At 34.5% G+C, this 27,238-nt stretch overlaps 1 protein-coding gene across 8 annotated transcripts in view; it reads left to right on the plus strand.

Moving 5' to 3' along the window:
• Nucleotides 1-27,238, plus strand: part of LOC124178734 (restin homolog) — a 45,371-nt gene that overhangs the window by 13,691 nt on the left and 4,442 nt on the right. Inside the window, exons 1-19 of one of the 8 annotated variants that reach the window (XM_046562310.1) lie at nt 173-230; nt 2,910-3,044; nt 10,579-10,650; nt 11,292-11,444; nt 12,143-12,343; nt 12,637-12,835; nt 14,449-14,674; nt 15,656-15,700; nt 19,797-19,937; nt 20,782-20,946; nt 21,265-21,285; nt 21,788-21,968; nt 22,232-22,894; nt 23,097-23,218; nt 23,511-23,823; nt 23,971-24,122; nt 24,206-25,992; nt 26,136-26,226; nt 26,951-27,023. In XM_046562310.1, coding sequence (XP_046418266.1) covers nt 173-230; nt 2,910-3,044; nt 10,579-10,650; nt 11,292-11,444; nt 12,143-12,343; nt 12,637-12,835; nt 14,449-14,674; nt 15,656-15,700; nt 19,797-19,937; nt 20,782-20,946; nt 21,265-21,285; nt 21,788-21,968; nt 22,232-22,894; nt 23,097-23,218; nt 23,511-23,823; nt 23,971-24,122; nt 24,206-25,992; nt 26,136-26,226; nt 26,951-27,023 — 4,798 coding nt within the window. Of the gene's footprint in view, nt 1-172; nt 231-295; nt 595-2,909; nt 3,045-5,304; nt 5,439-6,790; nt 6,868-9,258; nt 9,362-9,475; nt 9,500-10,578; nt 10,651-11,291; nt 11,445-12,142; nt 12,344-12,636; nt 12,836-14,448; nt 14,675-15,655; nt 15,701-19,796; nt 19,938-20,781; nt 20,947-21,264; nt 21,286-21,787; nt 21,969-22,231; nt 22,895-23,096; nt 23,219-23,510; nt 23,824-23,970; nt 24,123-24,205; nt 25,993-26,135; nt 26,227-26,950; nt 27,024-27,238 lie in introns of those variants that run through there. The other 7 variants (XM_046562313.1, XM_046562317.1, XM_046562314.1 and 4 more) reach the window with 7 other exon arrangements.

Here is a 27,238-nt window from a genome sequence, read left to right on the forward strand (position 1 = left end):
AGCCAATCAAATGCAGAGTGAGAGAGACGGAGTATCTTGGGAAATCCGGGGATATATATCTCGCTCTCTCATCGCTATGGCCACAATTTTCGTGAGATTGACGGCAAGAGTTATGCTCCACCAAATCCTCTAGATTCATCCGAGCAGCAGAGCAGCAAACGCGAGACGATTTATGAGCAGAACTGCAATGCTGCTGCGTCAGATCACTAGACAGATGTTAGTGACATCTAGTAAGTTTTAAAACGTTAACAAACATTATAAACCGTTCTACGTGCCCCGACCTCAATAGACCCGTTCGAATATGGCTTTTGGACTATTCAGCAGACAATGCTTAGGTTACTTTCTTGTTAAAAAGCAATTGTGATTGGTTAAAAACTGCAACAGGACGGCTTGGAGCTATTCAGAGTTGATTCAAAATCACAGTCAAACTTACCTTACATTCTCAGTGTTACCGAGTGTGCAGTGCAGTGGATTTATATTAAAATATGAGGTAATATAAGAAATAACATATTCGAGATGTTTCAAGCGTTTCAATACCTATTGTGATTTGTGAGTGAAGTACAGGAACGTCGCAACATTTATATAATTCATAAGGTACGTTAATCTTTGCCTACGAATATACTTAGACCACCAACAATAAATTGTTTTCATAAACTTAACCTCAACAAATGTCTTTACAGGTCATTACTTTAGTCTAGCATTATCCGTTACGTTAAAAATAATCTAAACAACAGTACTTTAACAAATTAGTTGCTTATACTAAATACATTGAGTGCTGATTTTAGTGTAATTACCTATTCTAACTATTATTACGCTTTTTTATCAGTTTGTCTTAATTTTCAGTTGCAGTAACATATAGATATCAGGTTACATTTTTTTTATACCTTTGCAAAACGTAATAACTTGTGTCATGTCTATTTTCACAGTAGACTGACTCACACTGGTCTTACAAGAATCTATCGAGAATAGGTTAATACTGAATGTGGCATTGTCTACGACAATTTCAATTCAGGATGACAGATACCGATAGAGTTGCTATCTGTCAAGTCAAATGCTATCCTATCAGTGACAGAAAATTAGAATTTCTAGGAGTCTGCTACACAATGATACATGTTGGACTCTTTCTAACCTCTTCAGCTTAACGATGAGTGAGCTCCTCTGTCTGAGCCAGAAGTCAGGGAAAGAAAAAAAAATCGTTAAAAAATCTGCAACAGTGTTTCTTATGCCAATGATAATAATCATGAATGAAACAACATTTCTATCATGTAACAAGGAACGTAAAGGAATTCAAATAACACAAGCTAAGATGACAGCAGTTCAAAAAATTGTTACATAAATAAAAATGATCAAACTGGTGTTCACAATCCAATCCCAATGTCTATTTGCTTCTTTCTACTCGCTGAATAGATCCTCATGGATTACCTGAAACATTAGATAAATCTTATATCATAGTATTGTTATAATGCACACAGTTAATTGTTGTCGAACATCGTTTGTGTAATTTTTTTCCGGTTTTCTTTGGAAATCCTTATGGTGAACAAAATGAATCCAAATAAACGTTGATCTGGATCAAAAGCACTTGTTTAACTATTATGAATGTTTCAATTTTTAACCTATTGTTGAATTATTAATATCTTTGCTTCTGTTCGAATTGTCTCAAATTCATTTCTATTATGTATCAGAGCTGTTTCATTGGTATTCATACCGGTGTTCGCTATTATTGCTGTACATAACATTGTTGGAGATTTTTCAAACGGTTTTTTCTATATCCCTAACTTTTTGGATCGGACTGTGAGACTCATTCCGTCTTAATTTTAGTATAACTCCAGGATATAAGCAAAGACTTATGATTATTCAGATTTAATAATATAGTAACTGATCCTCGTGTCGAATGGTATAACAATCATTATACTGATCTCTAACTAACAGGTGCATTTAACAAAGATATTTAATGAAGAAAATAGCAATCAAATGATACAAAATAAAAGTTTACAAAACTGAATTTATAAAAAAAAATAATACATAATAAATATCATAAAACTCAAAGATATACACACAAAGATGACTAAAAATCATAAAATTCAGCGGTTCTATTCTTGAAAATCTTTTCTAAGTGAAGTTTTATAACTAAATGACGCTACTGATTCAATAATTCTCTGAATATATTATATTATAGCGAATATAATGCTTCGAATTCAAATTTTTTTAAAATTACGAAGTGCTGCGCTTGTGGAATTCCTATCGTTGTAATCATAAGTTAAGACGCGGACTCCAGGTGAGCTCCGCTCTGTTGCAAAGAGGTGAGCAAGTCGGGCGCTGTGCCATGGGTCTGCTCGCAATGTTCTTGACGAGCTTTTATTCATACCAAATTTAATCCTGTCCCGGTATCGCACCGCTGCTGTCAGAACCGCGAATCCTTATTGTCGTATGTTGCATTTGTGTGCGTCACTGGCCATGCTGTCCGTTTTGCTCTGTCCATGGTCGATCGGTTTTTATAGTGTTCGGTTTCCCTCGGGTCCAATCGTTTATCATCATGTTCCCGCGTCTTCGGTTGCCTCCAGTTCTAGTCGCTTATCATCGTATCCGTGATGTGAGTTGGTGACTAGAGAAGTGAGAGCCAGCTAACCATTACAATAATAGTATACTGGCTAAAGCTATTCCTGCAGTCAATTCTTATAGATATGAAATTTTTGACGGGGTTGACGATATTGATGTTAACGAGAACGAAGCATTGAACAAAAAATCACTACTTTTAAAAAATATGAGTATATTCTGTTTCATTAGGGTTTACTGAATTCCAGATAATCTTTATGCGCCGAAATAATGGCATTTCCAAATATTGCATCTTAAAATTAATTTTAAGAACTTCAATCTCATGATTTCTGATTATACTTTATGATCTGTTACAGTTATTAAGACGCAAACGTGTGAAATGACGGAAGCAAAGTTATCTGGGCTACGCCCTCCAACGAAGATTGGTAGACCTTGTTGTGCTAGCGGGCCTAAGCCAAGTGTTCCACCATCTCCTTCTAGATCATCAACCAGTGAGTCTTGAACTTGCACAATTACTTTTTGCTCCGTTACCATATCTATAGAAACTTCTTCAATACCAATTCATTGCGATGAAATACACTTGGGATATGATGAAGTAATTAAAAGTAGTGTGTGTGATTATAGTTTGCAAAAATCTAGTTTGTCCATATGGAATGTGTTTGTGAGCCATAGCTTAATTCCAGAGGATTTGAGCTGCATAAACAAAGGTAGATTATTTTAAAAGGATAAACCACTTGTAGACAGTTTGCTTGTTCGGGTTTAAGGATCTACGGATATGAGACGTATAGTCAGCTCTAAAAATTTTGTGTAAACAAAAATATTACTTACTTGTATAAATAAATATTGCGACGCCAAGCCATTGAGAACCTCCCTGTGATACAGAGTCAAATGTTGAAATCAACTGTAAAAGCCCTGTTATTGATTTGGATGAACAAAAACTTATTCTATTGATAAATGAATATACTACGAATCGTCTGAGTAAAAAAATTTCATTTCCTTTTTTAACCCAATCGGTTGATGACAAAAATCCAAGGAATTTCTTCATAAAAACACATATAAATGAATAATATCGATTTTCTGAAGTTGCTCGTATAATAAGGTCACCACATTTGAAATCCAGGGTTTCAACATTTTTTTCTGCATTACAGGGAATTTTTTAGTTCTATGGTACATACTGGAAGATTTTGTCGAAATATATAATGGGAAATTTTAATTACAGTAAGACTGTGCGTTTTAGCAATTCAGGGTACATTACACCGATCGATTTTTGTTCCATGGTAAATGGTTGAAAAAAGTGAGGAATTTGGCTAATCATGAAGAACGAAACCATATCGATCGGTAAAATCTATATTATATTACAATTTTGTTTCGACCACTTGTTTGACCTAACTGTACGTCCCATACACCCTCAAATAGTAGACACCAATTTTACGATTGAATGCAGTAGATGCTTTCATGTTTTGGAAATATCAATACGACGGCGAAATTCGGGATACCGATGCAAATCGAAATACTGGTAAAAAACCGGTATTCCCAGAAACCTAACAAATCGGCAAAACCGACGCTAACAACATTAAGCAATTAAATTCTGCTCAAGTAAAACAAAAATTTTGCAGTATGCAAGAAATACGAAGCTTGATTTTTTTTGATCTTCCCAAATCTTTCTTATCTTCGATATTCCTGTATTTCGGTAGTAGTATTAATATTGATTGTGTTTACAATTTTTTTAAAAAAGTCACCGACAAATTTTTGGTATGTATGAATATGGAATACCCCTAGATAACGACCCTCCTTTCATACGTACGTTAAACCTATGCGAAGTTGGCCTGCGATCTTCGAATTTCTAGGGAATATTATGCCAAATAATTGCTCCCAAATTGCTCTTAATTGATCTCTAATTCTTATTATTTGCTCCCACATGGTTTTTGAGAAAATGAATAAAAATGCAATTCCAGAAGCCGCCAAGTATTTCGCGGATTTTAAAAAGTCGTAGGATTTCCAAAGAATTCATGTACCAAATAATTTCAACTTCATTGTACTTAGTGCTCGCTGACTTTTAATAGTCGCTTCCACACGATTTTCAAGAAAATTCTAAAAAACGTTTTGGGTACTCGAGTCCCAGTAAAATGGCGCCAAATTGAAACAGATGTTTGGAACAAACCGATGATTATTCAAACGAAATGACATTTGCTTTATATTGCTCCTTAATTGCATCCAATTATTCTATTATTTTTGCAAATTTCTTCTGCATGGTTTTCAAATGAATCAAGAAAAACCGAAGAGGCGTTTTTTCGCGAGGCGAAGTATGGTCGAATTCGATTTGATATGTCACCTAAACGAATGGAGATATGGAAAATCTGATCGATGATGTCTACTAATTGCTCCTGGACCGTTCGTAATTGATCCGCAAGTCTCGTAATTTTCACCCTCATAGTTTGCTATTATCGCTTCACTACTGGGATTTCGTAAAATCCGTGTCATTTCTCTGTTTCTGCATTAAATGTAAATGCATTGTAGTGTTTTTGTTCAGAATTGTGTATAGAACGGGGCTGTTAAGCTGTTGTTGCGTTTGAAATACGTGGAGTTCGATATTCGGAGGTATATTCGGCAACGTTGAAATCGACTAAGACACCCCCTTAAAATGAAGTGATATTTTATGGCTGCGCACTAATTAACGGTTCCGATTACGTATTTTTCATACGTCAATTATTTATTAATTAAACTCGGCAACGACCACCTCCCACACAGAAAGACAGTCTGTCCCGATATTCTTCGAACTCTCCCACAATCGCCTGAATCTCTCTGGTTTTAATAGCTGTTCGCGCTTTAAGACGGACTAGTCACCTTTTCTCGATTCAACGCTGCGGGTCGTTATCGAAACTCAGGTAAACATTCTTTTTCTTTAAGGCCTAAGCTTATCTTAACACAAGTTAAAACTTTTACGCGTTTCATTCACACACGGAAAAACAGAAATAATATCAGGAATGAATTTTTTTTAAATAACAATAACACTCGTCTGGGTTTTCAGTCATTTAACAATTTTACGGTCTTAACGATTCTCAGTATACGTTAAAAAATGTCTCCTTTGAACGGATATAAAAACCGGGTTAATACAATTATACCTCTAAAATTGGCTTACATCGAAACAATATTTGTAATAGAGATTTTTTTCTAGCTGCCTCATATTAATATTTGTGTTATTTATATATATTGTATATATTCGTGTCGTGAACTGTTATTAACGCGAATATTTAACATTGCATGAGGTTGAAGTTCGCAACGTCAGTGTATCGATATATTTTTAGACAAATACTAAAGCAACAAACAACAATTGCTGTTATTTCGCATTCTCAACTAATTTAAATGTTACTAATTCCAATCTCATAACTTTGTATCAGTCTAAAATTCTTCTGCACTTTTTGTAAATCCGTATCTGTATTTGTGTTCGGAATTTTCTACAGTGTTTTTTTCTTACCGAAGCACTCATAATTGGCGGTACCCTTTATGGACGAGGTTCTGACATTGGCTTGTTAAACGTCACAATTGTGCTTTACCTTGCTAGTTTCGTGTTGGTCGAATCGGTGCAGCACAAGATGCATGATGCATCCGCGCATCTCGCCTCTCCAGCCTTATTTGCACACGGTATAATTCTCTCTGCATGCTTTCAGCTATAATAATACAACCATGGTCATCCAGATTGTAATCGGATGACGCATTTTCAATTTCGTTCAATTATTATTCAGAGTCAAACGTACGACTTGCACACAGGAAAAATAACGATCTCTTAGTTTTCTCGACTATCTTTCGACACCGATACTATGTGTCTTAAGCTTTAAAGAATTCTCATCATCTTTTAGTTTTTTATTTAATCTAATCTGTTTTTATCTACACGTGATCAATTTACACACAGCAATGACTTCGTGCCTTTTGACAGAGTTAGTTAACATCTGCTTATTAATTATTGTTACACAATATCGGCTTTCGTTGATGCCGAAGTAACGATTTGTCTTGTAAATATTTTGCATCTTGTAGTCCTCGTTTCTCACACGTAAAAAGCATACGTGCGAAGTGCTTAGCTCACTGGCGTTTGGGCTGTGCACGGATATTATTCGTTACATATCTTAACCACCTTTGATTTAAATGTGTATTGCGAAATACCTGTTTCAAAATGATATGTTAAAACCTTTGCGCAATTTTCTGTTCATGTAATTCTGAAGATATTCGAATTTTGTTAGAAACTATTTTATAACAAGAACACACAACCTTTACTCTCTGATTCTTAAATTTGACGAACAACCAAGCTGTTATCCAAAAGTAATTCGTTCATCGTAAATTTATTGCATGTCCAACGACTTCGTTTATTACATAGAAACATAAACAAGCGTGCAACAGGTTGAAATGACAATGAACATACATAAGTTCTTTAACGACAGTGACCTGGAATTTTTACCTGTATTCGAAATGAAAATATCGACATTTAAGACAAGTACATTAAGATGTGTAGAAGAAAAATGCAATTTATATCCGATAATAATGACGTCGATAAAAAATGTTCAAATAATCACAACACCAGATTTTCACAACTTAGTAGAGAGAGAGAGAGAGGCAATGCACGGCCAATGAGTAATCAAAAGATTATTTATCGATGAACGATAAATAATGTTTCGTAATAACGTAAAATATGAAAAAAGAACCTCGATTAGAGCGCGCGATGATGTGACTCTAACGTCTGCATAATTCGTGCATACTTACACACCTGATTATTAAATGTAGGTTATTTACTTGTTGACCTACATTCTGACGTCACTCGCTCATAACGTATCCGTCTGTTTGTCTGAATTACACAGGCGAACGAAAAGGATTTTCGACTTATCATGTGTCGTAGCAACATGGAACAAATAATGATGAAATTCTACAGCTACTTGAGCCCTTGATATCGTTTCAATCTGTAATCGAGCATTCTTGTACATTGATCGTATCATTGTAAAGTATGTAACATTTCTCCGTGTAAAAACTATAAAACAATTCAAACTTCGTGATCGTAAATGAATATATGACAATCCTACAAATATCACAGCAGAAAAAAGATTCAATATTACTTTCGTCATTATCATTATCGTCGTCATCATTCATGGATTCTACATTGGTTCCCGAAATTCGTAGTCGGCGATTTCTCTGGGAATTTCATGTCGATGGTTCCCTTAACATCATAGACGCATTACCGAATGTTGCAGACATATTTAATTATTTTGACTCCTTCCAAAATACATTTCATTTGAAATGTTGTTTGAAATTTCAATTTGTTAAAATACTATTTAGCCGGAAAAGGTCACCTATTTTCGGACTTGAAATATTCAGATATAATTTGTTTAATCTCAAGTTATTCGTCCAACTCAAATTTTTTTTACCCGCTTTCTGTTTTTAACAAAACCATTAAATTAACTTGAGAATTATTTTCACATAAACTACAAACATTTTTACGATGTCTTATTTATGTTTGGTTTCGTATAAACGAATTTTATTATACTTATATTCAGGTAGCCGTAGTGTTAGTACAACTTTTTTAATTATCTTAGATAGAGTTGCAGGATTGCTAAATTAGAATAAGACAGTGAAGATGAAAAGTAACAATGCCGTCATTATGTCTGATTACATTGATGTAAAAGTATGAGCGTTAGAAATTCATTCGATTCTAACGAAGTTTAGTGCTCGTTACTAGTAACTCTATTGAACTACCAGCTTGAGCTTCAATAATCCGTAGTATTTACGTCGTATAATGCGTACTATATGACGTTGAATATAACGTTTGTCTTGTAGATGCCATCTTTAGATAAACAAGCAAACTACAGGTCGACCTACTATTCCAACGCCTACGATTATCATAAATATTTAATAAAATCTTGATGAGCGGATTACGTAGATTCGATGCTGATACCATTTCAGGAATTTCATATCTCCCACGCCAATCGTTATATCCTACTCATTCCTTCCTTAATACATTTCCCATTCTAATCGTAAATCAGTAAGATTTTTCACGACTACCCCCCACCAGCAACACGAAATAATTGTAGATTTGAAAATTAACAGGACGCCATAGTCCGCCTTTACCAACCGAGTAAGATATCTATTATTTTGACTCTTACGAAAGCTTATGCAATATCAAAACAAAAATGGTGTTCTATCGCATGTCAATGATGCGTGTAATCTCTGCAGATAATAATTGAAATGAGTGATATTTTACTCGGTCGGTAAATACTTATTTATAGCATCTTCTTAAAGAAAAATAAAATGCTGATTTACGGCGAAAAAATTCATCATATTCACGTGAATAACGTATAGGTGTGTTAAAATTTTTTCCAGTTTTGATAAGTTTTCCTAAAATCGAAATCCAATTCATTTATAAACATGAGTTTTATCTGTTAGATCCGGAAGCTTATAATAGAGTATCTGCCCAGGATTGACTGAATATATTAATGTATTAAAGTGTTGCATAATCGTCCGTCGTTTTTTTCTTATGGTGAGTGCGAAATACAGTTTAATTTTTTGTTTACGGCTGAACCGAGGTATATTTTACATAATTCGTTGTGGGTATGATGCTATTATTTATAATTATATAATGGTATCGCTGAATCTCTAATTAGAGTAAATGTTACGGTTTTACTATTATCTTCGTCGCTTATTTGAACACGCCATTTCTTGAACCAGATTTCAAGGCTGCGTAGGTGTTGTTGCATATTTTTCCGAGGCTTTTTTCAACTAACGTCGTCATCGTCGACCGATGAGATTGCCGTATCGTTCGTGCATCACGGTAATACCACAGCAGCTGTAATTCGAGGCACAGTATCATTATCGAATGAAAGTTTCGGTCTCAGCAAAAAAAAATAATTTCACCAATCAAATATTGTAACTCTGAAAAAATGAATATAAAACTCGAATTTGAGTTAAGGTAATGAATTTCATTTTACAAACGTCGCGAAACAATATTTATAAATTTATGGAACTTGTGACGTTTTGCTCTCGACCACACATTTTTAAAACGAAAACTATTGAGAGCTTTATCTGTGATCTATAAATATTGAAAAATTCATTCTACGATTCTTGAGTGTGGATCAAATTTCACACAACAAAACAAAATGCTTGATTGGTACAAAAAGCCTCGCATGAGATAGCTCACGATGTTTGTAGTATCGAATTAGCTGTACCGTAGAACAATTCACCTGAACTTGAAAGTTTTTCCAATTTCTGAATATACCTCATTCGACCGTTTCAGATTGGTGCAATGTTTTTATTCTCTGGAACGAGGTCTAAATCTTAGTTTTTGCCGATCTAAAAATCTTCACGAAATGAAGGATTCTTTGCTTATGTGTATGAGAGGCACCTCGTCCACGTAACTATCTCTTCGATTTTGAATAACGTGTGTGCAAAAAAGTGTATTGATATCAATTTCTTCGCGGAATTTTCCTAGCTTTGTTTTAATATAAAATTAATAACATATTTGTTTTCGTAGACCTTGGTAGGTCGGCTCCGATTCGCCATTTCTCCAAGGGTACACAAGTTCTGATTTTGCCAACATACTTACGATTATTTTCGAAAATTCAGAGGCAATACTTGAATGAATATGTTTTTTACACGTCACTTAAATGGGCAATGGTCACACACTCTAAGACACCTCTTGAAATTGAGATAAAAATCCCATTGGTTGAACTGTATAGTTGCGCCCGCATGGTGTTGAAAATCCAAACAGCCCTCTTTAAGATGGAATTCGAAGCTGGTTAGAAGAATTTCAAATTCTATTCTAAATACGCGAATTCGAATTTTCGCCACCATACAGTTCAGACACCAATACCTCGGGAGGATTTTTTCAACGGCAAATATTGACGCTCAGATCTTGATCCCGAAAAAGAATACCGGCCCAATTTGAACACAATCCAACCCCTCATACCTCTGCACGGTTTTTTTAACGTGTTGTAGTTAATTTTTTGAAAGCCCTTTAGTGTGATCTGTTGTATATGTTGCATGGTACAGAAAACTCCATGGAGCACCTATGGGAGACGCACGGTCGCCGTCTTAGTGAGACGGGATCACGTCGAGACTCAGGTAGGTTGCATGATCGTTTTAAATCACATTTCACAGTACATGGGGTTTCATTCTTCGTATACGTAGATAGCTGCACGGTATCTTTTTTTTGTCGGTGTTGGTAAACTCTATTTAATATCTTTTAGACTATTATGCTGCGCACATGTGGACTCTGAATTAATGTCCACAAATGTACATATTAATCTTGCAGTTATACATATAGTATAATGTGCGATATTGCATAAATTTTCCTTTTCGCAAATGAATTATGCATGCACCGATCGATTTTTGAAACGCAATTGGAATTGTACGTTTTTACCACGTTTGGAACTCCTTGTTTAATTAAGGTCAGGGTTCCTTGTTTTACACCGAAGATAGCCATGCACAATCGTATCAGTGATCGCATGTTTATTTCCCACTGATTAGCAATGGCTAAATTTTGATAATTCAACAGGGGGGATTCGTTACATAAAATATAAAATTGCTGCGACACTGAGTAAATAATGCGTTGTATAAAAATACGATTCGAATGTGATCGAAAGATCTTTCATTCCATCAGGAGGTGCATCGGATGAGTCTTTCCATGCACCTGACAATTTATTCACGGCAATTTGAAACGAACGATGGTAAAGGTGTTGTAACGCTATCGTTGATTTGAATAGATACAAGTGTCGTCTTGACAGAGGACACGGACAGCTTTATAATTGGCGATCGAGTTTGGGTCGGCGGTACGAAACCTGGATTAATTGCTTATATTGGAGAAACTCAATTTGCCCCGGGAGACTGGGCTGGAATCGTACTCGATGAACCAATTGGTGAGTAATAACACCGCGGAGTGGAAGGAGACGGAACTGGAAAACAAAATAGAGTTTCTTACAATATGTATATTATGCTCCTGAAAAGTGATCCGCAAAAAATTGATCATCCTATAAATTTTACGTATCAGTGGACAATCTATTCTTAATTTAGATCTTATTTTAATACCTCATCGTCGGTGAAATTTTCCTCAAATTTGTGAAATATCCATTTCATTACTTGAACTGGTTGAATTTTGTGTAAGAAATACCTCTGAGAAAATGTAGCCCAAGGTACGGTATGCGTGTAAAATAAAAATCAATTTTCTATACTCACAACGCGTGTATGAGAAATTTTAGAAGGCAGCAACGTCGAAAAGAACTTGCGCATGTATTGTCATGATAGAAAATTGATTTTCCGTTTAACATGTACCTAACGATAAGTAGTCTACATTTTGGTGGACGAATTTTTTAATTCAACATTTATCAGTGATGAAGTTATTTTGTTGCCACTGTAATAACGTTTATTTATCAACTCATGGAATTCACCAAGCGACCAGAAAATTTCTATTTCTTTTGCAATAGTAATACAGAAAATTGGGATGAACAGAAATCGAAATGATACAATTAATATAATTAATAGAGTTAATGGAATGAGAGTAAATTTTTTTTTTTTTTTTTATTGCACAAATTATCTTACTCAAATATTTGGAAATTAGGAAAAAACGATGGATCTGTTGCTGGTTCACGATATTTTCAATGTGAACCCAAAAGAGGTGTCTTCTCTCGGCTCACCAGGCTGACAAGACGACCTTTATCGGATTTACCGCCTTCTGCGCTATCTCCCACACAAAGAACTCCAACGTCTCCTACGGAAAGTACAAGAGGAAACCTGAGCAAGTCCATATCGCCGTCATTGAGTAAGACTCTCGGTTCGAAAAAATAGAAACAATTGCACAATCTTTCTCTCTGAATATTTACAATATGATTGAAAATTTTTTTTACGCAGTTATTGCCTGTAATTGATATAATGTTATTTGTTTAGTACATTAGTTGTACATATAATGAGAAAGCCTAGCTGTAAATTTTCTTCAAGTCTTTATGCACAAGATTTATTTATACACTATGTTTTTAACATTATATCTAAGTTCTTTACTGTTCGGTATAATGCGGTATTATATTATGATATAATTGTTATAACGTAATTATACAGACACTTCCACAACAAGCCTGTCGTCGGTGTCACATAGAGAATTAAGATTAGGAGAACGGGTAATTGTGTCTTCCAGTCAAGGCAGCAAAGCTGGTATTTTAAGATTTATGGGAACCACTGAATTCGCCAACGGAGAATGGTGCGGTATTGAATTAGATGATCCGGTTGGAAAAAATGACGGATCAGTTGGTGAAAAAAGGTGCCATTTTGAAATATTCTTTCTATTATCTTCCAAAATTATACTGTCCGTTTGAAAGTTTTCTTTTTTCATTAGTTGGTTGGCGATCTCAAAGTGTTTTGATACGTTTTTGTGAATGTCTAGCTAGCCTAAGAATAGTCAAACATTTATTCATAAAAATGTAATCATTACTAAAAATTTATCATGTCCTACAGAGGGACGCTAGAACAAAAGATAACAATTAAGAAATGACTAATAGTGTCGACGTTCAAGATCTTAACGATAGATTATAATCTTTAATTATACAAGATTTAATAAAATTCGTTGAAACTATAAGAAATCACATTAACGTTATAAATAATAATAAACCAATACTGTTGGAACGGATTTTGGTTTGTGGCCATTATTCTCATATTATATGCTGTCACATTTGCCTCCCACGCTAATCTTGCGTGAATTGTTACATTTAATATATGTACGAGCGTTGACAATATTGGTATTTGAATTTCGTATTCTTGTAAAGTGAAAAACTCTTCGGTATAAAAAATACTCTAGACTAGACTGGTAACCGTAGGACATAAAGTTCCTGGAATTTCATATCATATTTTACTTATTGTGGCAAATTGGATTTAACACATCAGGCATACTCGTCAATTGTCATAGATTCGAGAAATGCTCTGCTAAAAAATCCCTGAGTGTATAGCCATTTTGCGAATCAATGACGTCGCGATCCTTTGAAGCAAGTCGAAGCCAGCATTCGGAATTGTTGCTACATTGATCAAACATTTTAACGTTGAATAAAATAGTGCTTTGAAGCCCAACGTTCTAAATTTTGGTCAATAATGTAGAAGTGCAATACTTTTATAAAATTATTCATGTAAAACTGTACCGGATTATTCTGTTGACAAGAAGTTGCAACTGCCGACTTCAACCGGTATCTTCAGCCTCGTGTCTTCCGAAAATAACCCAATATCACGGTATATTACGATATTGGTGTGTTCTGCGGAGAGAAATGCTGGAATTAATGATTGGACTGGCTGAAATGGTATAACTTCAACTTTTTCCGATCAATCCATTAACGACTTGGATGTGTATGAATTGTTTACGGGTCAGAGGTGGCCAATTTCTTACGGCTTACAATTGGACTCATTGTCTTATTAAAAGGATTACACCATCCTGTTAGCCTGAGATAGAAATTGCGAGAAGTGGATTTTTCGTGACGCACTGAATAACGTACTTGTCATTACAAAAGCACAGGGTTAGACGAAAAAAATGGCGATGCCTGCTATATTAAAAGCCATTCCGGAGACTTTATACTAATTAAAATTATCCTCAGAAACGGTTTACAATTCGATAAGATGGCTTACTGTCAACGTAATTACTTTTAAAAAAGAAGAATTTTTCTAGTATCATTCAAACAAAGTACTCTTAGGTCAACCGTCGTTTGATCCTGAAACGCTACTCGTAGGATTTTGAGATCGCCAATTGCTAGAGCACATGAAATACTTCGGTAAATTTCTCAAACCCCCTGTACATGTATTATTTTTTACCGAATAATAGTATATTCAAAGATTAGATTGGGAAAACCATTTTACTTTGGAATCAGATAATATGAATTTTAATGACTTTAATAGGTATTTCGAATGTCGTCCGAAACATGGCCTCTTCGCTCCAATTCACAAAGTAAGTCGATCGCCGTCAAGCAAGAGATCGTCGACATGCATCGTGCATAAACCAACCGGAGCTGCATTGAACATGGCGTTGAGAAAGATGGGATCCAGAGAGTCTTTGCTATCCACCTCTAGTATTTCCAGTACTCAAGCTAGTACCGTTTCTAAAAGTGCAGCAGCCTCAGCTAGGGTAAGAAATTCGATCCCGGAATAGAGAGTGACGCAAGGGTTGATCTGCTTGCTTTTTACACTTTTTTTGTAACTTTAATATCTCTTCATCCGTTACGTAGGTATATATACTCATTTACTCAGTCCGTGAGTATACTAATTCCTTCCGTACAATCCGAAATTTCAGTGTTTGACGTATCCACAGATATATTTATGCCGGGCGTTTCAAGCCAAATTCACAAACCTCTCAACCTGACTCGGAATGGGTTTACGATCTTTTCTATGATTCTACCAGTCCTCTGATTTTTCTTTTTTAGTATTTTTAAAACATGAAAAACGCCTACCTTTTAAAATTCTTAGGATATTCTCAACAATCCACGATTCCTTACATATTGTCTAAAGCAATGACCCATAGTGGATGGTTTTTTTTTTTTTTTCTAAGTTAGGACACCTTTTCGAGATGGTCACTTTCAAAGAATTCCAAAAAAATTGAGGAACTTTAGCCAAGGACCTTAAAAAGTCTTGCAGAAGTAATAAATTGCGTTTTCCGTGCGGTTAAAAAATGAAAATTCTGCTTTTCGCAAATTTTCAAGACTTTTTTTTTTTTGAAATATTTATGTAACGATAATTTTCATGTCTTAAGCGTAGTAAAAAATGACAGTTGATGAAAAAAATCTCAAAAAACTTGGGCATACCATTTAACCTTAGTGTACTGAACAATCATAGAAAAAATCAGGAACGTTGAGAGCTAGCCGTTCGTGAAATTAAAATGCAGTGTCCCATATTTGTATTGGCTAAACTTTTTGGTGATGAAAAAATTTCGTGTGGTTGTTTTGTATAAATTAACAACTGAACACCACTTAGTTTTTTGTCCGTCTGAATCAATAATTTTATTTAAATTCTTATTGTTACTTCGGGGGACTGTAGTTACGTAGCATGTGTAGCAGTAAGGTGGCAATTTAATACTGCATGATGAATTGTTCTGCAACTTCTGAACTTACAGAAACCCGGCATACGTACTTCAACACCTACAAGAAGCTCAGTGCAGGTGAGACCTTGATCAGGCCCTTGAGGCAGAATCATTGAGATTCGGCATAATTTTATAACATCATTCCAAGTGCAGCGTCAAATAATATATTTATTCGGATAATTGTGTAGTGATAAGAATCAAATCCAACATCTATCTTACCGATTCACTAAAAGGTACGGTGATTACTACGTAAAATCAACGAGGATTGAGTTCGCGGGACCATTTCAAAGGAATATCTTCTATTTTTTTTTCACAGCCTTGAGATATTCTCTGCGGTTAGAAACTTTGATGATCTGTGACACATTTCAAAAATCGCTAACAACCGTAGAGAAAGGCACGTGAGAAAGATATACGCTCTGTGGTATACGTAATTTTGACCGTCTATTAAAAAACTTCTCGGGAAATATTGAGATTCGTGGAAGCTGTTTAAATTCTTAAAAAGCACAATCCATATTTATTTTATTTCTTCATTGGTATTAATATTTTTTTTTCGTCTTTGGTAATGCTCAATTTTTCGCAAATGGAAAAACAGCACTTCTAGCTGCCAGTAGGTCTGTGCGGTATCGAAAATTTGATACGGATTTTCTGTATCGATTTTGTATTTCCAGTTTACCGAAATACCGCACATATTGTCTATTACCGAAATATTGTTCTGTCGATAAATATCGAAATACCTATAAAGTAACAAATTACCGGTAGAATCCAGAAATACCGAAAAACTGAAAATCGGAGAGCGTAGAAAATTAGAAACTGTTGCACCTAATTACAGCAAATAGTTGACAGCCGATCTTGATACAAAAATATTTTGAAACAAAGTTATTGAAAAAATTTCGGTGTATCGAAATATCGCACAGCCTTAATTACCAATAAATAGTACAAGTCTTCCGTCCTCTCAAGATCTCAATTAAAGTACCTGGTCACTGGTGTTTTGATGTATCAGGTTCCGTTATATAATTGATCGAAATGCATCGCACTTGGTGAAATACTTATATAAGTAAAAAATATTTGACACTTTTTACTGTAATTATCTGTGTTTAAAAGTAAATGGCGAATGCCAGATATACTTTTTTTTAAATTTGTTTGCCAGTATTTAGTGCTCTGCCTTATTGTCATCTGTACACTGAATTAATATTGTGTCGTGTTACTCTTGCATGTACTGACTATACATGTTTAATAAAACGTTATTGGTGTGTTTCTTTGTGATTCTCTAGGAAATGCATGTTATGTGGGTAAATTCAACGAAGTTGTAATTCTATTACACACAGGGTCAATAATTTCTTACCTTTCATAGGAAGACGAGTCTTACACTGCGGACAATGCCCTGTTTCAAAATTGTAGACCACGTAGACTGTTACATATAGTGCAAATAATGATAAACTACGAGTCCTTTTCTTATCCATCAATTGAACTGTTTCTATTCTTCAAGCGTCTACGATTATATTGTGTATTAGAGAAACAAGATTCTTTTGTGAGCTGGTTTTCACGAGTTCAGTCTCTTCTATTTTTACTTTTAGTTTTATAAAACAAATTTTTCAGTCCATCAGTACGGAAAAGATTGATATGTGGTAAATTTATTTTCATTGTGCAAAAATCCTTTTTCCTTAGCTCCGCACCCATTTTTTGCATTTCTTCAGAGCTCGCCGTGGTTGGCTGCTGCTTTTTATTCTACTTCAGGAGTCTTCGTCATCATTCAGAGTCGTACTCCAAGTCACATCAATAGCCTTCTTGAAGTCTAATGTCACAATTATATTGTTTGGATAAGTGCAATAAGCGGCTGTCGGTAATACGGCAAATACACAGATTCATGGTTTACTTACAATTAGTTGATAGGCCGCTATTTATATTTAAGTAACTTCTGGACTATTATATGATTGATACTCTGAAAGTTTTCTAATGTTCAAGAGTGTACTCGTTTCCTCGGATACATGCAGCGGAGGTTTAGGCACAAGCCTGATATTTTCCAACCTGAAAACAGCGGGAGCCAAAATGATGGCCCAACATCAGGAGTAATGCGACCAATGTTTTCGACTTGATATTAAAAATCTTAACCAAACCCTTATCCCTCGTAATTTTAAGAAAAATGTGCCATTACCGATTCCACAGTTGCGTCTGTAGCCACAAGAAGCTTCAGTAGATAAACACGTGGAATTGCGATGGTTGCGTTGCAACCAAAACCAGGAGTCTCACAGTGACTTCAAATTGTAGAAGTTCGTAAATTATATGTATAAGATTGGGGAAGTTTAAAGTCCCGTAATTAGAAGATTAGTTAAGAATTGTTGTGCGACTTATTTAGGTATCCCTGAGATAGTGTTTTGCGATGTAAATCTGCAGTGGTAATTAGACATAGCTGTTTCGTAGGCTATTTTACCTTACTGACTTCCGGTAGGTGCAGCCAGAAAACAGGTTGAGCCTTTGTCGTGCACTCCTGCTGAATTTTCTGTACAACAGCTATCGTTACCGGATGGAAATGAAACATGGTCGATGAATTGCGATTGTGAAAAAAATGCAAGAAAAATAGCCCCTTCAAATTTTATCATGCGTGTCGAAATTGAAAAAAAAAATATGATCCATAAAAATCTGTTCCAATCTAATTCCATCGGAGACTTCGTAGTAAAATGTCGTTGTATTATATATTAGGCTCAGCTAAGTGGAATTATGTAGAAAGAGCGTAAAGCTGGTGAGTAAACGAATAATATTTTCAAACATCGAGTTCCAAAGATTAGCGAATTCACGACATGTTGCGGAAAATCCAAACGAGAGTTTCATGTGTCATGTGTGATAAACGAAATGAACATCTCCGGAAACTCCAGAAAACCATCGAAATATATACATATTAACGTGACGAATCTTGACTAAAAGGCAAAAAATGGTCTGACACAGTGATGCCTAATAGCATGATGAAGCACAAGATGTCTTTTGTTCGTCATACTGAAATCGACACGCAAGATACTAATTTTTCCGAACTTATAACGAATGAATTTACATCAAACACCAGCTGATTTTCGTATTGTCGGTGGATAAAAATTAAATAATTCTGGTGGTGATTCGTAATTTTCGATCTAGGCAAAAATCTGAATGAAATACAGATCACGCTTCGGGATATTGAACCGTGTTCCATTCACAGAAATATGGGGAAATATAAACGGATAAATTTCGAGACACAAACTATACGAGTAGGTAACATACCGAGATGGATTCATAGTATCAGTCCTTATGTAATAGCCGTATGTAAAGGCAGTGCTCACATAAGGCACAGATATAATTCACATAAGAATGCATAATGTTACGGAATGTTTGAACGCGTGTTATCAGTCGTTTATCAAATGATTGAGAATATTTTGTATCCTGGATATGCAGAAATATTCTTGTGAACAATTCTTGGGGATACTTTTCTTCGTGCAATCCAACATCGGTGCTAGTAAGACTCGATCAACACGCACGAGCAATCAAAATGCATAAAGCACAGAGAAAAGACGGAATTGTCGACACGAGTAGTGAAAAATACGATGAAACTCGTAATAGAGCCAATGAAATGCGCATCTTCAATAGAAACTCAGAAACAGAGGTTTCCCCGAACTACATGAATAAAAAAGAATACAGTTAACGCTATACAGAGCTCATTACTTTTGTACAAGGCTGTACTTTTCGGGAAAATAATACAATATAAAAATGATCTTGAGACATGTAGTAAACGAAAATAATTGCTTATTCCCATTGTAGTCACTGTGCACTGTCTCAAAAACATCAACGATAAGATACCGAAACTTTACTTTCAGTTTTTCTGGAATTTAAAATACGAAATGCCTTCGTACTACGCACATTTGCACATATTTCCCAGGTACTTTTCTACAATTCGACATTAAAATGTGCTGATGGTCTGAGGTATCGTGAAATTGAGCACATTAAGAGTTCCATGTGTCTCACTAGCAGCACGACTTGCGACTACCGGCTCAATTATGGCATCAATAATGACACATTTTTCAATAAATAAAGCACACAAAATTAGTGCTGAGAATTGTAATAACGACTATGAGGCAGAGCTATTTGGTAATTTTTGTTTGCCACCAATGCAATAATTGTAGCATTCTATACAGTCGATTACTTCTAATTATAGGAAATGCTGAAAGACAAACAGATAGAGATCGAACATCTTCACAAGGAAAGAGATTTGGAACGCCAACGAGTAACCAGAGCTGCAAATCAAGCCGACCAAGCAGAGCATACAATTCTATTAATGAAACAGGAATATGAAAGGGTATATCATTTTATTGTTTACAAAAATTAACAGTCTACCCATTTCCACTGTAAAAAATGCGTAATTTTCAAATTGCGTAACTTCGCGAAACATGCACATAGAAAACTGCTTACAAAAGTATTTCGAAGCATGAACCGTCAGAGTAATTTTTTTTCACGTTTGAAAATACCTTTAACTTTAAATTCCGCAAGTCAGAAATAGACAAAAAAAAAAATTACTCTGCCAATTGCAGCGCTTTCAAGTCAAAGTTCACTATGCAAATTTGACATGTGTCGCTTCAAAGCAGTCTAACTTTGGAAAAAAATGTTTGTAGGCCAAATCTGCCAACAGCATCTTGGAACTGATGCTTCAAGCTTCAATATGCTTTTTCAAATAGTTATTTACATGTATGTTTGGTGATGTTGCGCAATTTCAAAACAACACATTTTTGTCAAGTGCATTGGGTAGTTTGTTCATTTTTTGCAGTGTAGAGCGATTCGCTGTCGAATATGCAGTCGCTACTCAAATTTGATGATTTATCATTAACTTTGACAAATAGTCGTAGACATGATCCCGAACCATGTCACTTGATCCCTACCATAGGGTAGAGTTTGTAGTTACTGCACCATCTTTGGCCATACTTGTCAGCTGTTTTGTTCGTTTTTATCACTGAAAATTTATTCAATCGTCGTGATAATTACAAAAATATGCCCTACATAAGATACCAAATGTTACTTTTTAATACTCGATTGTCTGAAAATTAACGATACACCTACTGAAGTTGGCTTCAAGGAGTTAATTCAACATTACCGAACTGAATGAACAATCTATCGGGATATCTTCAATGGAATTCTATAAATTTCAGTATAGGGAAAACATGGAAAAGAAAATTCAAGATGCGGAGCAAGCGCTAGCCCAATTATTAGACGAAAAAAGTATACTAGTAACGCAACTGGACGAAGAGCGCAGGAAATGCGAAGATTTGTTGTTTCGGTTTGAAGAGGAATCAGTTGACAAAGATGCTATTCAGGTAAGAATTTCTATCATTAGCAACATTACACATAAAGAGACTCAATTACTTCACAGTATTTTTTATTAATTTACCATCTCCTTAGTCTTCGTACCAGACTAGTTGAACTTTAATTTAATTAAAAAACCGATTTTTCTTGTATATTTTATAGTTTATTAACTTAATGTGACAAAATAAAAGTCCAAAATAGTTTTTGCTCATCAATACGCGTGTTTATAAAATTTTGGTTTAACAGTCAGCTGTTTCCCCACATTGTTGCTATATTACCCTCGTGTCATAATATGAAACTATTATAAATAATTTACCTGTTATTTTTAGCAAGAAAAAACTACACAGAATGTGAGTATCCCAAGAATATTTTTCATTTTCTTTACAAGTATTTATAATGTTTTACATTCGTATTATTACCACAGCAGTTTTACCAATTAGTATAATACTAGCAGATCTACATTATTTTTTACAAAACTGATGATTGCATTTGAATTTAAATGTAAATTTAAACATATACACCCTAAATTCAAATACAGAAATCAGAAAATGCTTGGGAATTCAATGTTCATGTAAATCAAACAATTTTTGGTATACGCGATCGCCATATTGTATCCGCCTTGTAGAATTAGAAAATATTGTCCTTACATTTGGATTCACTGACCCCAAACACATAATGATACCAAGCGTCTATGATTTTTTGACTTCTACATTGAAAATTACCATCATCTGTACGTACGTAAAAATCAGCAAGAAAATACTACCTTATTTGAATTGTGAATCTGTTGCACTATTAGGTATACCCTAGCATCGGCATAATATTTTTCATGTAATCCAGATGATTGTTCATTAGGTTACGAATTCTTTGAACGAAAATAAAATCAAAGAACTTGAGCTCAAACTTTCGGAAGAACGGGAAAGAGTCGTTCAACTGGAACAAGACAGCATTAAACTATTTGAAGCCGAAGAGGAATTGACAAAACTTCGCAGTGAATTGTCTTCTACTGTAGGACAAGATCAGAGTGCCTCAGAAGGTGAATATCAAATTCTTGGTTTGATTTGGTAATGTCTACGTATCGAATTTCTTCCAATTCATTTTTAAAGCATATTAGGGATGTGGATTCATTGAGAGACATTAATAATTAAACTAGAAGAATGACTGCAAATTTTTCAACAGGTTTTTCTTTTACACTTTGCTTATTTTTCTGTGCACAGATGTGTTTTAAGCACTTCACTTTTAATAATCTACCACCCGATTGATAACTATTTTGATATTTTCTATACTGCATTGTTCTAGAACTGCAAAAGCTTGGGCAGCAATTAGAAGAAATGCAAAAGACTCTGCAGCTCAAGGAAAACGAAAAGAGCGACCTCATTGCAAGATATGAGGAACAAATAAAAACATTTCAGGCGCAGCTAACTGAACACGAAAAAAGTACTGCTTCGTTAACAGATTCTGAATCAACGTTGAAAAACGAATTGGAGCATGCTAAACAAAGTTTAGAAAGTAGGAATACGATAATTTCACAAATGAGTCAGAAATATGATAATGACATAGCGAAGTTAAAAGAAGATATACAACAATCTGTAATTAATATGGATAACATTACCAGGAATAATACATTGTCACAAGAAAGCTTGATTTCAAAGTATGAGAATATCGTATCTGAAAAGGATAATATAATCAAACAAAAAACTGAAGAGCTAGATACGGAAGTGAAACGAAATTTAGAAATGCAAAAGACGAATTTAGAACAATTAAAAAGTGATAACACAAAGCGCTTCGAAGAACTCTCAGATACCTTCAAAAGCCAGTTGACTGAAAAAGAGTTGAAGATTGTAAATATTACCTCACAGCTGGATGAGAAAAATAAAGAAATTGAGAAATTAATGACTGAAATGAAAATCTGTAATCAAAGTAGAGATTCGGAACTTCAAAAAGCCTTCTTAGAAATTGAAGGTAATTCAAAGATTACGTTGCTACAAAATTATTATGCATCTAATCAAATTCATATCGAAAGTCATATCAATATAGATACTCAAATCTAGTTTTATCAGATTTTACCACATCTTGAAATCCAAACCTATTTTAAAAATGTCAATATTGATCGGTAAAATGTGGGTATCATTTTAATTCATTTTTGTGTATTGATTCATTTCAGATTTGAAGCAAAAGTTGAAGTCATTGGATGAAAATAATAATTATCTGAAAAATCAAATTCAAACCTTGGAGTTAAAAATCGAGGATGATAATAAAAAATTTGATTATGAAAAAAAAAAACTTGTTAGTACCGAAAATAATTGATTTTTATAGTATTGCAATGAACCCTTAAAAACACTTTTAGAAAGAGATAACGCAAAAACTACATGGCTTTTCATGCTGTCAAGTGAAATATTCGTAACAAACAGGAAAAATTAAACAAAACTCACATAGCTACTTTACTTTACGCAAATCTGTCTGTAAAACACGCATTGTTCTTGGTTGGTCAAATTGGAGTAATCGGTGTTGGTTGCAGTACTATTGAATTCAGTTGTATGTCAATAATTTAAGTATCATTTAAATAAATCCCATCCAGGAAATAGACATCGCAGATTTTAAAAGCTCATCGCTTGATACGTTGGCACAGTTAAAACAATTGAAGGAAGAGTTGAGTAACAAAGAAACAGAAATAAGTAATCTTAGTGAAAGTAACGTAAAAACAATTGAACAAATGGCGAAAGATATTGAAAATAAATTATCAGCAAAGGAAGAAATTATCCAGCAATTGAAACTAGAAACTGTAAACAAAACTAAAGAGATTGAAAACGCTCAACAGGAAATAACAGACCTCAAAGCTATTGTTCTACAGAAGACAACGGAAGTTGAACAATTTTCGAAAAAATGTACAGGTAAAAACTATTTCAACATAATATAGGGAATACTGCTTGTGTCAGAATATACAATATTCGAATTTATCCAATATTCATACAGTCTTTCTGTTGAAACCCACCGCTTCGACAGAGAAGGCAGTTCAATGTACTCACCAAATTTTTCAGAACTGGAGAACTCAATTTCGGCATCAGTGAATGGTAAGACTTTGCTTGAAACTGAGTTGCAATCTTTAACATCTACCAATGCTGAGTTGAATAGAAAGTTAATTACTTTGGAGGAAAAAAATTCTTTACTAGTTGAACAGAAAAAGAAACTGGTTTGTATGACATTATTACTTTTTTTCAATGACAAGCTTGGAAAATTCGCCTTGGAAAACAAAGATTGTCGTTTTCTTTACAGGAATTGGACATATGTAATTTAATAAGTTCCACGGCGAACTCGTCTGATCAACTCATGAAATATAACGAAGATCTCAGAAAAAAGGAACAAGAGTTGGACGAAGTGCGCGATAAAGTCGGCCAAATTCAAAATTCTCTCGAATCTGTTCAAAATACTCTGAAGTCAACTGAGCAAGATTTAGAAAAGTCACAACTATTGAATAAAGAATCTAACTCGAAGCTTGATGAAGTACAAGGTTTGCTTATGTCGGAGAAAAAAATAAACACTGATCTCACACTGCAACTTGGTTCCTTGAAAAATCGAGAACGTGAACTGGTTGAAACTGTTGATAAAGGTAAAGATCTGAGTTTGGAAATAGAAAAAAAAACAAATCAAGTTACTGAATTGAATACTCAACTTGGTTTTCGTGATCAAGAAATTGGAGAATTAAAGGACAGATGTCAAGAATTACAAAAATTACATGATGAAACTATTGAAAATACTAATAAAGAAAAAATTATTAGTGAAAATCTTATAAAAGACTTGAAAGTGAGGGTTGAAGAATTTTCACAGGAACTTAAAACTTTGCAGCAGTCGAAACAAAAATTAGAAAATGAACTAAATGGAAGAGAACAGTCTATTGAAGAAATAGTCCAGAAACTTAATTCTGAAGTGAATTCTAAAGAAAACTTGAATAAACTATTTTTAGAAGCAACTTCACAGCTTAACTTGAGTGAAAAGAAAATGAAAGCGATGCAAGAAGAAATAGATATTCGTGACGATAACTTGAAGTCTATGAATGACAAGTACAACCATGGTCTAACACAAATAGCTTTATTGAAATCTGCAAACGATAATTCTGCTTCAGAAGCACAAATGAAACTGGTGACTATGGAAAAACAATTAGCTAATATTACAACTGAACATGAGACTGTAACTAAATTTCTTGCCGAAATAACTCAGCTCCATGGTGAATTGAATACTAAGTTAGCAGATGCGACAGAGAATAACAAAATTCTTACTACCAAAGTTACCGATACTGAAACTCAATTGAAATCCGGAAAAGATCTTGTTTCAGAATTAAATAATAAAATTATTGCCTTTGAAGAAAAAAGCGCACAGTCTGTAAGGGAATTAGCCAAACTCAATGAAGAGCTTAAAATTGAGCAACAAAATTCGAATTCTGCGTTAGAAGAGAAGCGTGTATTGCAAGATGCAGTAAAGGTACTACAAGAACAGTTACTTGCTATGCAAAATGATTTATCTGTTAAAAAATCTGCTGAGGTAGAATTGATAGCCAAATTAGAGAATTCAACCAAAGCACAGGAAAAATCTTGCCAAGATATCGAAGTTGCAAAGGAAACCGAAATAAAGAATTTAAAGAGTAATCTTGATAAAGTGGCGTTACAAAATGCCGAGTTGATAAAAAATATGAATTCTCTAAAAGCGACAATAATTCAAAAAGATACTGAATTCAGCATTATGAAAAAGTCTCTTGACGAGCTCAACGCACAAGTCAAGCATGCTGAAAAAACTGAATGTGAGCAGACAAAGACCATTGAAGAATATCAAATGAAGCTCACAACTCAACAATTGGAACTGGATAATACTAACAAGCAGAATCTCAACTTGCGACAAACTAAAGAGTCCTTAGAAACTCTATTGCAGGAAAAGGAGCAAAGCATAAGTGCTATAAAAGAATCCTTGAACAAAGATATCCAAGACAAATCAAACGCCAAAGAACTTACTCACCAGTTGAATCTCGTACATGCAGAGGTGAACCAGTTGAAAGAAACCGAATCTAATTTGTATGTACTATACATGATATATTAAAATTGTATTAATATTATTTTTTAACTACATTTGCACTGCACGGATTAATTTGGTCAAGATTTCTTTTTATTGGTAAACTTTTAGTATCCTCTTCCGACATATTTCACGTAATTTTCAGAAAAAAAGAATTAGCAGAGGTCAATAAGAAATGGGTTGAAGCCAAAGAAGCCCTCAAACTAGCTGGTCAAAATCAGAAAAATCTTAAAGACGTAAGTAGTATCAAATGTGGAGCACTAAATATGTACATTAAGCACTTTTCCCCTGTAATTTGAATTTGGGTATGGTTGAGATGGGTTGGTAAATGCCTAGATAAAGAAGGTTTTTACGTCAAAAATGCACATGTTTCATCAATTTTGTTACCAAATAGTTGTACATGAAGTATTCATCGAATATAACGCATATAAAGCATAACGAATATATAATAAGAAACAAGAATACTACAATTATAATCGGGAGCTTATTGTTAGATATTAATGCATCAATCAAAACCGCTTAAAAATTATGGTAAAACATGTAGTAAATTCATTCGATCGCACTCTAAGATGGCTCATTTTATTCAGAAAACTATTTTCCCAAAATTATGGTGTGCAGTTGGGTTACTGTTGGGGTACAATTGGGTCTTGTTTGGCGATCTGGATACACACATTGCTGTTTCCATTTTTGAATTTGATCAAAGTTAATCCCAAGTTTGCATAGAAGACTTAAGTCTATATTACAGAGCATAATAGAACATCAGTGGCAAAACCCCAATAATTTCAGCAAACACAAACCCAATCAGTATCCAACAGCAACTCAATTGCGGATCAGCAGTAACCGAATTGCAATATAACTATAACCGATCAAAACTCAACTATGACCATATTTGAACCCACAATGGACACCATTACTACAGGCATTTATTTATACTGAATTCCTCATTGCTTCCTTAAATAGGTTGAAGTCATCCCAAGTAATCAGTCTATTCATCCTGCAGGGGGCGACGTGAGTAAGAACAAAAAGATCATTGGTATGTTTTTCATCTCTTTGCATAGAAATCATTCAGCAAATGCACAGCAATTCACAGCCTATAATTAATCCTATGCTAGATGGAATAGCACAATTATGAAAAGCAGAATTGCAAACCGGGACAAGCTTACTCTTCTCAGTAAATCAAATTGGAAAACCGTGTAGTGCTGCAAGGAAATGACATATTTTAAAAATTTTCCCATTCCATACTAACAT

This window comes from Neodiprion fabricii, chromosome 3 (genome assembly GCF_021155785.1).
Source record: "Neodiprion fabricii isolate iyNeoFabr1 chromosome 3, iyNeoFabr1.1, whole genome shotgun sequence".
Taxonomy (NCBI): domain Eukaryota; kingdom Metazoa; phylum Arthropoda; class Insecta; order Hymenoptera; family Diprionidae; genus Neodiprion; species Neodiprion fabricii.